Source organism: Silurus aristotelis, assembly GCF_946808225.1.
Source record: "Silurus aristotelis genome assembly, chromosome: 25".
Lineage (NCBI taxonomy): Eukaryota > Metazoa > Chordata > Actinopteri > Siluriformes > Siluridae > Silurus > Silurus aristotelis.
In genome coordinates this window covers 4,655,434-4,669,167 of record NC_139598.1, presented here as the reverse complement: position 1 = coordinate 4,669,167, position 13,734 = coordinate 4,655,434, and the positions used below count along the sequence as shown (strand labels likewise).

The 13,734-nt window shown below is 38.9% G+C and overlaps 1 protein-coding gene across 1 annotated transcript in view; it reads right to left on the bottom strand.

The window, feature by feature from the left end:
* Nucleotides 1–13,134, bottom strand: part of LOC310719981 (contactin-associated protein-like 2) — a 138,997-nt gene extending 125,863 nt beyond the window's left edge. The window contains exon 1 of the mRNA XM_083530208.1: nt 12,734–13,134. Within this exon, the coding sequence (XP_083386334.1) occupies nt 12,734–12,830 (97 nt within the window). The 5' untranslated portion in view covers nt 12,831–13,134. The remainder of the gene's footprint in view (nt 1–12,733) is intronic.
* Nucleotides 13,135–13,734: the final 600 nt, after the last annotated feature.

The window sequence follows — 13,734 nt, the reverse complement described above, 5'->3', positions numbered from 1 at the left end:
TGCAAATAAGGCTTTTTAGTCAAGAGCACCAGTGTCAAAGAACAAGACCAGGGCAGGCTGAGATTAAGTTTGAAAGGGATTGAGGCCAAGGTTGAACCAAGATCCGAACTGAAAACGTAGCCTTTACTTCCACTACATTTATGGCATTTGGCAGAAATCCTTATTCAGAGTGACTTACAATGATCTCACTCTTACAACTGAGCAGTTAATGAATAGGGGGCCTTGCTTACCCCTTTACTACAACCTTACTCAGTGGGACTGACTTACAATCTTATGGCTTACACAAGCCATATGGCTTACAATCCAAAAAAAAAATTAAAATGAAAATTGTTGCCTTGATTTTTTTTTGATTCATACAATTTCTGTGGAATTTAGATTCTGTCCTTCATTTCATTTCATAATAAAACTACAATATTCATCTGGGACATTTCAACTTTTGCTGACCTGCAAGCATATGCTAAAAAAAAAAAAAGAAAGTAAATACCCCAGAAACATATGAGGCAGCTCTCGAAAGTAATTTCTCGGTCCAAATTCAGATTTAAATTCCATTTGAAAGAAAGCGTCACTACAGGCCTCTTAGCAGCTCTTTTTACAGTCCGTGTAGCACATCTCGGAGATAAACAACCGCTTTCAGCATCTGAGATTTCACCCCACTGAGTCATCTAAGCTCTGCTTTATCAAACAGCCCCGTCAGCAGGGAACCACGCCTGAGTGCTGCTGCTGCTGCTGCTGGCTGTCAGCTACAAGAGAGACGGATAGAGCGATGGTGGTGGGATGCGTGATCTGATTTGTCATAACATGAAGAATGGGTTTGCGTAAAAATGGAGAGTGCGCTACTGTAGCAGTGCTGCAGGGATTTTTGGAAGATGAGAAGAGGGAACTTGAATTTAGAAAGGGTGCTTTAAGAAGGAAGAATCAAAGTTAGTTTTAGTTTGGGGAAAACTGTATGAACTTATCTTTATCTGATTCATAAAACCGTTGTTACGATCAGTGTGTATGCAATATTAATAAATAGAACGGGGTGTTTATTTGAAATCTTGGTAAGGAGTCTCCAGTGTCAGTACAGTTTTAACAGTCACAGCAGTTTTCCACCACAGCCAAGTCTTTAGACCCAGAAAAGCACATCTGGTCAGATCTACATTCATTAAAGTCTTTAGCAGCTGTTTTATCCACTCTAATGCATTTTCTGTGAAGTACAATTTGCACTTATGTGTCTCCTCGGTTTCCTGCCTGAATATTTACGTAAAAAGTTAAACCGCAATAAAACTGGAGACCTTTTCCTTAAATGTGAAACAATTTTCTTAAATAAAGCTTCACTATATCAGCTATATTATTTGTTTGGTGGAGGTGGTAGGGGTGGTGGCTCAGTGGTTAAGGCTCTTGGTTATTGTTTGAAAGGTTTGGGTTTAAAGCCTTGATATCTCCAAGATGCCACTCTTGGGGGCCCCTGAGCAAGGCCCTTATTCCTCTGTGCTCCAGGGGTGCTGTATAATGGCTGACCTTGCACTCTGAACACAGCTTCTTACATCACTGGAATATGCAAAGAAATAAAAATGTTCCTGTGGGATCAATAAAGTATTCTAAAAAAAAAAAGGAGTGTGATTGACTTGTTACTATAGTAACATTGCTATGTGATTTTAAAGTCACAGTGGTTTTTCCACAACATGCGAGTCTTCAGAGCCATGGAAATAGTTTTTAGTCCATTTTTTTATTTGAGAAAATGGAATAAAAAAGTTAATTAGGGACTGAATGTTATTTTATGCGATAATAGGATCTTGTTCAGTAGAAGATAAATTGAGCTATACAAAGAAAAAAAAGCTCTACATATTTATTTAGTAAATACTACTGCATGATATTTAACTTTATTGCATGCTGCTATTACAGAAAATACTGTGCTGATATCAGGAACTGCTTTCCACATCATTCTTTATTGCTTACTTGACTCTATTACTCAGCAAGTTGCTCACACAAATAACTTCCAAACATAATTAAAATGACGCTAATAAGGAAAGCCTAATGAGCATTACACAACTCCAGCTTTGTTTCAGTTGTACCATGCCACACATCCAGATCTCCAGACGACCCACAGACAGCAGAACAACAACAGAAGTGTGTTTAACAGCAAGACTCCATTTATCTGCATGTACACTACAGCCTGTGCAGGGAAAACAGTGGCAAACATGTCAGGACTCCTGGGTTTTACACCATTCACTTAAGTGCTGCACTCTGGAGCTGACTATTAACCTCGCTGGCACAAAAACTCCACACATGGTAAGCAAGTCTAAGATAACTTTACTATAAGATCCTGCCCTCAGATCAATAGGAAAGAAGTCAGACGGGGAAAACACATTAAAAACTAGTTACTATTTTTTTTTTTTTTAACAAAACAGAAAAAGCATAAATATATAACAGAGGGTTACACTGCTATTTAACTAGAATGTGGTTTGAAGATAACAGGTGACTTTAAAATCTTTATACCACAACCTTACAGCGCACATCTGCTCAGGTTTACGTTAATTATCTATCCAACTGAGATCACCTGTAATGTGTTGAAAAGTCTTTAGTGTTCGTGCAGTGTGTTTTATACCTGCCTTCTGGTTTTCTTGCTATTATTTAAAAAAGCTTCACTATATCATTTCTACAATTTTTTGGTTATAATTGACTTTTGTTTGACAATTATTCATGTGAACCTGCTATTATGGTAAAGGAATAGATACCTTCTGACCAATCAGAAAATAGTACTTCACTGCAGAGTGAGAACGTGTTGGTAAGTCAGAAAACATCTACGGTTTGATTTACTTTAGGAATGATCCATCTATCTATTTTCTATATAGATTTTTTTCTACTAAATAATTGGAAATACATTTTGGAAGAGCAAATTGGCTGGAGGAAACCCCTATATTACAGGGAGAACAAACAAACTTCACACACACACGACGGACCTGGGATTTGAATCCCTAATGCTGAAGTAGTGAGGCAAGTAGGTTAACCACTAAGCCACCATGCCCCATTTATTAACACTCAATTATGGCCAATTCAACAAACCAAATAATGTGAAATCACAGTAATCACCAAGCCGCTGTAACTCTCAGCTAGCATTCTTGCACATCCTCTGAGACCATGGATTATGTTCAACAGTGTCTACTTCTGATTAATTACACAAACGTGTGGCAATGGTTTTTAACCACTGTGGAGGTGAGAGGTTGAAGTTCAGTTGTTCAATCAATCAACCGAAAACATCAGTGGGCCAGACTCGAATGCAAGAATGTGAGTTTTGTACAAAAACACATCTCAGTAATTTTGTTTCTGTCCACAGATTTTGCTGAAGGTTAAAAGAAAAATTGTCAAGCAGGGATAATCAATCTCAATCTTAAAAGCTCATCAGTAATAATAAAAAAAAAAAACATTTGAATTATTGTTCACTTGTGTGTTTTTTTATTTAAAAATATGTAATAAAAGTCTTATTATGACATATCCATATATATATATATCTCCATAGAATATGACTTGAATATGGTTGAACAAGCCATGTCCAACCAAACTAAATCAAACTGTGTAATAAATATGGAGTCTTTACAGAAACTGTAAACACGCAAAAAAATATTTGGCCAGTCATCATGTTCCTGCTGTCTTTAGAAACTAAATATGTAATGACATAGACATAATGAGTTTCAAAAAATAAATTGGATTAAGAGGAAAAACATTTTTTATTCCCAGTGTGATGTTCCTGTGATTAAAGATGAGTCAAAAGACGAGCCATTGGAAGTGTTTACATTTTTCATCCTGTCATTGCTGTCAAAAAGTTTCCAAAAAAAAAAAAAAAAGGGGGGGGGACAGCAGTTGCTGCCTGTGAAATATAACTTAACTACCATCCCCAGTATGCTATGCATTAGTAAATAGTTCAAAAATCCTACTGGAGGAAAGTTAAAGCAGTGCCCACTGGCTGTAGAAGAGTTAAGCAATGAACCAGGAGAGGGCCAGAGAGACCTACTGTAGAGAGACAAGAAAGCTTGAATATTGCTATATAAATGGGAAGAGACATATGTGTTTATTCTCTTGTTCATCTAATGTTCACTAGTCTTGCCATGTATGCCATGACAAGGCATGCCATGTGCTCATATATTGGTTTTCTGCTTTAGCCACCTCAAAGCCCCCTGTCCTGCCATTGCTTTGTTACCTGATCGTGCTTGCCTGTATTGTGTTATTCCTTGATTAGTTTATGTGTACCCTGTGTTTACGTGTCTTATTGTTCACCTTTTCTTCCTAGTTGCACAGATCACTGTATAGTGATTACTGGTTTGATTTTTACCTTTTCATGGAAAGAACTGGACCAAATCTTTCAAGAATAAAAAGTTAAAAAGTTATTTAACTAAATTTGCTCACCTCACCTCTGACTTATGCAGAGAGAATAGTAAGAAAGAAGAAAGAAAACAGGACTGGATCGTAGTGAAATGATGAGTAAGATGAAGGTGGTCAAATATTAGACAAATATTAGACATGAACACAGCAAACAAATATCTATAATATCAAAAGAATATTTTTTTTTCAAAGTCAAGTCTAGACACTGATATGAGGAAGGCAATACACTGTGACACTAATAACAATGCTGCAGTGTGTTTTACAGATAAATGAGTAGTTGCTTTTTTTTTTGTTTTTTTGTCTTGAACCCACATGTCCTATCCCATGTCCACATTGCTAATCTCCTACAATCCAGAGGGCCAATTTCATGTAGTATATTATGGTAACAAGTAGCTTGTAAAACTGCAAATGCTTTACCCAATGGCTTCATGTATACTCTAACAGCCATTGTATATCTCTGAATAAACGCTTATATCAAATGTCATAGTGAACCAATATGAACTATCTAAACTGGTCGACTTGGCCAAAGAAATTTAATATCTAGCCACACTGGAATGCTGGAAAAAACAGGCATAAACATGGCAACATTCCTGGCAACATGGCACTATAACCTTGCAGTAAAGCTCAATCTGACACACAGTAATTGAATTGATTATTGATACTGGAACTGAATACTGATGACTGAAATATGTCTAAATTGTTTCAAATTTAAAATGGCTCAGTCGGGCCTGGTTGTGCATGCTATGGTATCGACCATTTTTGTGTCCTATCTGACACAATTGCATTCCCCTAAGAGCCTCTCAACCACCCAGTCCTCATTCTAAAAATACCCAGAAGTGAACAAGAGCCAGGGACACAAAAACAGGTCAATGAGTTCTCTTTGAAAAAGTGTGCATTAACCCCAATGAGGGGACAAGCATACATTGCAAATTAGCCAGTAGGCAAACGGACAGCTAGCCCTCTCGCCACCTTGAATCAAATGATCGAGTGATGCAAATGGCTTTTAGACAGACCATCTGTTCATAGAAGAAATTTGTGAGAAGGGTTTAATATTTGAGCTGCTTATTTGCCACAAATACACTCGAATTTTTAAATAACGTTGTGAAGTGTAAGAGTATTAGCGCTATGATCAGAGAGCTAGCTTAAGTGGCTTGAGGATAATATCGTAGTCTAAGGGAGTATCTTGCCATATGATCTGAGAGCTAGCTTAAGCAGCTTGAGGTTAATCAGTAAGCATCATGGCTATGATCTGAGAGCTAGCTTAAATGGCTTGATGTTCTTTAGCATGACTTCTTGAGGACTATATCATGAGAAATGCTTTAATTCTTTGCCCTTGTATTTGCCATGACTTGTACCAAGAAGACAATGCTTTGATATTAGCCGTATATCTGCTAACAGCACACAAAATGCCCTGCAGAAACATTTGCCATTTTAAGACAGAACAAGTTTTACCTCGGGCTATAGATAGCGAGAGTGGTAGTGAGATAAAAATCGTTTCCTTCACAGCTCAGGAACGTTGGCTGACATTCAGAATTGAGCAGTTAAACACAAACTCTGGCATTCAAAGAGAACCAAAACAACACATAGAAAAGTTCCTATGCTGAAGAGCCATACTTCAGGTGATATTATGTGACAGGGAAAAAAAAGCCGCTCACACAGACAAGAAGACGGTATTGGTTTATTTTAATGTTTTATTTTGTATTTTATTTTGATGTCATTTTCAAGTGTATGTAATGTGTATGGTTGTGTATGTGAAAAAAAAAAACACTTCTCACTTTAAACTTTAAAACTACACCACTACAAATTTTTAATACCAAGAATATTCAAGAATTAAAATGAATCATAAATTAATCCAATCAATTCATTAGCTGTTCATAAACTTGCCCAATCTAATTTAATGCTTTCCTGGATGTCTAAATAACTTGTCTAAAAAGCCTCAAATGTTTTAAATGTGTTTTTTCAACTAAATCTTTCTTATTCCATTCCAACTCAGTTTTAGAAAAAATAACAAGCACTTGTAAATTTTGATTAAGTACGATTGTATTATTTATATGCTTGTAGTCTGCCTTTTTGGGGGGATTTTTTGAAGACCTGCTAATCCACCATTTAACCATTTTGTCATGATTTTGTCAATAAAATGAAACCATTCTTTTGTTGTTCTATCTGTTGGTTTTAACCGTATTAAACCTGGATTAATTTGATTGTATCTGTATAACTACTGCTGACAAGCATAAGGCAGTGCTTGTAATGTAGCAGATCAGTTTTTGTAAGTTAAAATGAACATTTACATTATCATACCTTCCTTTTGTTGCAGTAAACTGTACCATGCAGTACTTCATAGATGATGCTTGATACTAACGTTGATATTTTATTCCTAACTTAATTCTTTAGGTGAATTAGATACACATTTTGTTGAGCATCAATTTACATCATAAAGAAATGCTACAATGCAGCATGGCTGTTTTAGGGGGTATAAAAAAAAACTATTTGTTGTACTGATACACATCTTTTCCAAGAATTATATGTTAAAAAAAAATATTTTAGATTTATTTTATTTCACACTATGCTTACTTTGTGTATTTAATAGCTAATGTCATGTATTTCTATCCATTTATAGTTTATTTTAATGTTGTGGAACTGACAAATACCGAAGCCTTTTATCCTGAAGACTATTCTGTGTTCTTTTGCTGAACCAACCCTTCATTGGTACAGTAGAAGTTATAATGTTTTAGGATGAGTGGTATAAGAATGTAAACGTTAAATCTAGAACAGTGGTCCCCAGCCCCCAGCCACGGACCGGCACCGGTCCGTGGGACAATTGTTACTGGGCCGCACAGAAACAATACATAACTTACATTATTTCCATTTTATTTATTATCTGATTCTGAACAATATTTTATTTTGAAAAATTACCAGATTCTCTCCTCCACATCTGTCTATGACTTGATGCATGTCATGATGTTTGCCTCGGTCATATGTCTTACCTCCATTCACTACCTTCTTAAAGGGGCTGCTCCGGCTGCTAACACTTTATACATTATCGCTAAATTGAAACCTAAATTGTATATATTTGGAAATTGTGTTGATAATGCACAGAGAACTACCAGCATCTTAAAGGATTTCTTCTGGCCAAAGATATAACAGGGTAAAAGAAATAGGCTACAAGACAAATAAAGAAGATGTTGCTTCTGGTTGTCCATCACCGGATTATCAATTTGCTTCGAATTAATCACAAAGCTAAAATCCCCCTCTGCTCTGAATTGACTGAATTGTTAGCAAGTGCAGAGGGATTAGCAGACTCTCATTTTTTTTTTCCAGACCACAATGTCAAAATATTGTGAGAAGTACTTTTTAAATCCTGATCTGGAATTGTAAATGATCTCTAAAAATTCAAGAAAACCAACTCAAATATAAAATATAGACAATGAAAAGCATGTATGAAGAATATTACAACAAACATTTTGTACGTTTCTTTAGTGGAGGAGTTTTACATTAGCTAATGAGCCAGGGAAGTGCTCAAAATTACACATATATACATACAGTATATACACACACACACATATATATATATATATATACTTTATATAACTTTCTTTTGGGTTCTCCCGTTAGGGGTCGCCACAGACGGATCCTCCGCATGTTTGATTTGGCACATGTTTTTACGCTGGATGCCCTTCCTAACGCAACCCTCCCCATTTATCCGGGCTTGGGACCGGCACTAAGAGTGGCTGGGGTTGGTTCCCTGACGGGGACCGAACCCGGGCCGCAGCGGTGAGAGCGCCGCATCCTAACCACTAGACCACCATATATATACTGTATATGGCAAACACTGCAAGAGATTTCACTTTTGCACCAGCAAATTCAAGAGCAGTATTTTTCCCTTATATATCAGCTGATTAAACTCCAATCTAAAACGATGAAGTGTACATAGCTATTATGACCCCATCCTGATTTTTGTCTGTGTACTGTAAATTTTTTCTCTGACTGAGGTCTACTGTAGACTACTGTACATTATTAATGATGTTTGTAATTCTGTTTGTCATTTGCAGTACCATGGTACTTGCTTTACACCTCATTCTCTACCTTGCTTTTTTTCATTTTGCCTAAATTGGTTGTTTAGCCGTCCGTTTGTGGAAAGAAGAAATCTGCTGACGAAGCGAACAATTCTAAAACAAAGCCACAAAATAGTCTGTAGGTTATTGTGTGCACATCGTCTTCTTGTACACTTAAATGTGAGAAGGCATTTATGCTGAAACAAGACCTATAAGGTTTTACTTACACGTGGATGGAGAAACGACATGCGTTCTGGTGTATAAAATAAATCAACAACCTTTTAACCAATCAGATTTGAGCATGTTTGTGCACCTTGCAGTTTCAGGGCAGTTTAACAATAAGACATGCTAGTTGTGACCCCGAGTTCCTGACAGCAAAGCTCTGGCAGTATCCAAGATTTTTTATTCAAATCTCAGATTCAAATGCTCATCGGAAAGCAACCAATAGAAGCAAGTCACAGGACGACATGAAACTCACAGGATAGCTAACGGCAATAGGCAAATGTAAATGGAACTTGCTAGTGGAGAGAAACATTTATACCGTTTACCTCAAGCTGACTTTGACGAATGCTTTTGTTTATGCAACCTTTCTTTTTGCTTGATCAATGACAAAAACAGAATGTAGTTATTTCCTTTCATGATATGACTAGTCTGTTATACAATTTGGAGGTTGTTTAAATCATCATTAGATCTAGCTTGAAGGAACTATTATGGTACTTTAAATGTTAGTACTATGACGGGTAAAGGGAGAGAGATAGCTGATATGATGGAGAGGAGAAAGGTAGATGTGTTGTGTGTTCAGGAGACCAAGTGGAAAGGGAGTAAGGCCAGGAACATTGGAGGTGGGTTTAAACTGTTTTATCATGGTGTGGATAGGAAGAGAAATGGTGTAGGGGTGATTCTGAAGGAAGCGTACAGTAAGAGTGTAGTGGAGGTGAAGAGAGTTTCTGATAGGGTGATGATTGTGAAGGTGGAAGTTGAAGGGATGATGATAAATGTCATCAGTGCCTATGCTCCACAAGTTGGCTGTGAGATGGAGGAGAAAGAAAGATTCTGGAGTGAATTAGATGAAGTGGTAGATGGTGTACCTAGGAAAGAACGATTGGTGATTGGGGCAGACTTTAATGGGCATGTAGGTGAAGGGAACAGAGGTGATGAGGAGGTGATGGGTAGGTATGGTTTTAAGGAGAGGAATGTGGAAGGGCAGATGGTGGTAGATTTTGCTAAAAGGATGGAAATGGCAGTGGTGAACACGTATTTTAAGAAGAAGGAGGATCATAGGGTGACGTATAAGAGTGGAGGAAGGTGCACACAGGTGGACTATGTGCTATGCAGGAGATGCAACCTGAAGGAGATTGGAGACTGTAAGGTGTTGGCAGGGGACAGTGTAGCTAGACAGCATCGGATGGTGGTCTGTAGGATGGTTTTGGAGGCGAAGAAGAAGAGGAGGAAAGTAAGGTTTGAAAGAAGAATAAGATGGTGGAAACTGAAGGAGGAAGAGTGTAGTGTGAGGTTCAGGGAAGAGGTCAGACAGGGGCTTGGTGGTGGTGAAGAGGTGCCGGATGATTGGGCAACTACTGCAGGAGTGATGAGGGAGGCAGCTAGAAAAGTACTTGGTGTGACATCTGAAAATAGAAAGCAAGACAAGGAGACGTGGTGGTGGAATGAGGAAGTGCAGGAGAGCATTAGGGGAAAGAGATTGGCAAAACAGAAGTGGGATCGACAGAGTGATGAGAAGAGTAGGCAGGAGTACAAGAAGATGCGGCAGCAGGTTAAAAGGGATGTGGCGAAAGCCAAGGAAAAGGCATATGAGGAACTGTATAAGAGGTTGGACACTAAGGAAGGAGAAAAGGATTTATACCGATTGGCCAAGCAGAGGGACCGAGCTGGGAAGGATGTACTGCAAGTTAGAGCAATAAAGAATGGAGAGGGAAATGTGTTGACTAGTGAGGAGAGTGTGTTGAGAAGATGGAGGGAGTATTTTGAGCAGCTGATGAATGAGGAAAATCAGAGAGAGAGAAGGTTGGAGGATGTGGAGTTGGTGAAGCAGGATGTAGATAGGATTAGTAAGGAGGAAGTGAGAGCAGCGATTAAGAGGATGAAGAATGGAAAGTCGGTTGGACCAGATGACATACCGGTAGAAGCGTGGAGATGTTTAGGAGAGATGGCAGTGGAGTTTTTAACCAGATTGTTTAACAGGATTCTGGAAGGGGAGAGGATGCCTGAGGAATGGAGAAGGAGTGTGCTGGTACCGATCTTTAAGCATAAGGGAGATGTGCAGACCTGCAGTAACTACAGGGGAATTAAGTTGATCAGTCACACCATGAAGTTATGGGAAAGAGTAGTGGAAGCCAGGCTGAGAGAAGAGGTGACCATCTGTGAGCAACAGTATGGTTTCATGCCGAGGAAGAGCACCACAGATGCCTTATTTGCTTTGAGGATGTTGATGGAGAAGTATAGAGAAGGACAGAAGGAGCTGCATTGTGTATTTGTGGATTTAGAGAAAGCGTACGACAGAGTGCCAAGAGAGGAGTTGTGGTATTGTATGAGGAAGTCAGGTGTGTCAGAGAAGTATGTGAGGGTGGTGCAGGACATGTATGAGGACAGTGTGACGGCAGTAAAGTGTGCAGTAGGTACGACAGACTGGTTCAGGGTGAAGGTTGGACTGCATCAAGGATCGGCCCTGAGCCCTTTCCTGTTTGCAGTGGTGATGGACAGGTTGACGGACGAGGTCAGACAGGAGTCTCCCTGGACTATGATGTTTGCAGATGATATTGTGATTTGTGGTGAGAGTAGAGAGCAGGTTGAGAAGAGCCTGGAGAGGTGGAGATATGCGCTGGAGAGAAGGGGAATGAAAGTCAGTAGGAGTAAGACAGAGTACATGTGTGTGAATGAGAGGGAGGGCAGTGGAGTGATGCGGTTGCAGGGAGAAGAGGTGGAGAAGGTGGAGGAGTTCAGGTACCTGGGGTCAACAGTGCAAAGTAATGGAGAGTGTGTTAGGGAAGTAAAGAAAAGAGTGCAGGCAGGGTGGAGTGGGTGGAGAAGAGTGACAGGAGTGATTTGTGATAGAAGAGTATCTGCAAGAATGAAAGGGAAAGTTTATAGGACTGTGGTGAGACCTGCGATGTTGTATGGATTAGAGACAGTGGCATTGAGTAAAAAACAGGAGGTGGAGCTGGAGGTAGCAGAGCTGAAGATGTTGAGGTTTTCGTTGGGAGTGACGAGGATGGACAAGATTAGAAATGAGTTTATTAGAGGGACAGCACATGTAGGATGTTTTGGTGACAAGGTGAGGGAGGCGAGATTGAGATGGTTTGGACATGTGCAGAGAAGGGACATGAATTATATTGGTAGAAAAATGCTGAAGATGGAGCCACCAGGTAGGAGGAAAAGAGGAAGGCCAAGGAGGAGGTTCATGGATGTGGTGAGGGAAGACATGCAGGTAGTTGGTGTAAAAGAGGCAGATATAGAGGACAGGGTGGTATGGAGACGGATGATCCGCTGTGGCAACCCCTAATGGGAGCAGCCGAAAGAAGAAGAAGAAGAAGAAGAAGATCTAGCTTGAAGGACTTTTTTTGGGAAAATAATTATTGTTTTTATTGTACTGTTTGCACAAAGGATCCACTTTTAAAAATGTCATTTCATTCATGCATTTTTGTGTGTGATTTTTCAGGAAAAACGCAGAAGAAGAAGAAAAAGAAGACTCCATAGGATCTTTATGTGGAACCACATGACTCTTTAGGATCTACATGTGAAAAAAAAGGAACATGTGGAAATGAATAGATGAATCTTTTGAAGGCACAGCTGGAAAAAAAATGAAACTACACATGGAAGAATTCACGTGTGAAAATTAAAAAGTGAAATGGTGAAAAGAATTTGAATCGGTCGAGGAACATTAGATCTAGCTCGAAGGATCAGACTTTTGTTTGGAAAAGAACTATTTCTTTTTTCTTCACGTGACTCTAACACAGCTCTACACAGCCAGTGGTAAGTCAGTGATTGTCGTTTTTATACATCAGCCTTTTTTTTTTTTTCAATGATACAAGTGATTAAAGACATACTGTCCAGTGTCCTTTGGCTATATTTGGCATCCCTGAAACTTTTGCACTTACACAATGTATTTCCAGCCCAACATGTGTTCAGTTTTATTTGAATGTATAATAGAGAGTTTTGTAACTAGAATAAAATGTACAGTTTGAAAAAAGATCATGAGCAAACCGCAAAAATAAAAGAGAGAATAGCTTATTGAATGGACATTGTCTTCTCGGATGGTCAAACGTGAGGAAGCACTCTTGGCAGAAACCCTAAAGGTATCAACTTACGTGTGAATGGAGAAGCAGCGTGCACACTGATGCTGATGCTGAAGATCCAGAAGAGCCATATGCATCCTGAGTGCACCATCCTTGTCTTCCTCTCCATCCTCCAGCACACTCGTAGAGCCCTGCTCTCTCTTTCTTTCTCTCTCTCTTTCTCTCTCTCTCTCTATCTCTCTCTCACACAATCTCTCTCTTTCTCCCTCACATACACATACACATGGAAACACACGCAGAGTTTTCTCTGGTGCTCACAGACGCACAAAGCAGCAAAGACTCCACTTGGAAATTTCACACCGAAGTAAAAAAAAGAATGAAATAAAAGAGCAGCAGTTCGGTGCATCAAAAGCTCACGTCATGTCAGGATAAAGCATCAGCTTTCTGCCAGCTCAGAAACTCACACTGACTCTTATCTCCTCGCAGCTGCAGCGTTATAAGTACAGCATCCTCCCCCCATCCGTGTCGACATTGGTACTGTCCAGAAAACAGTTAAAGCAACACCCTGCTACAGAGGATCCATTTTCCTATTTTGTTTCATTCACAAATCTTTTGTGCCTGATTTCATGAGTAATATATGGTGTGAAACTGTGCAAAAAAAAAAGAGGTTGATATCAAGAAGACGAAACGCATCTCGAGCGCACCATCCTCGTCTTCCTCTTCATCCTCTCCATATGTGGAGAAATTTGTACATGTGGAAATGAATAGATGAATCTTGTGAGAGCACAGGTGGGAAAACTACCTATGGAAGAATTCATGTGTGAAAATAAATAACCAAAAAAAAAGATCAAAAACAAGAATCTCGCACTTTTTTGTGTGATAGATTCCGAAAGTGTGAACGCAGAATACATCGTTGAAATAAAACCAAAATCACACACTATATTTGTAAAAAAGTAAATTTGAGAAAAAAATATGTGAATTATCATTAAGCTAAGTGAGATTTTGGGAAACATGGTAAAACTGTTGCTCACTGGATCTTTTTTTTGCTTTTCACACCATTCTGTGTGAACGCT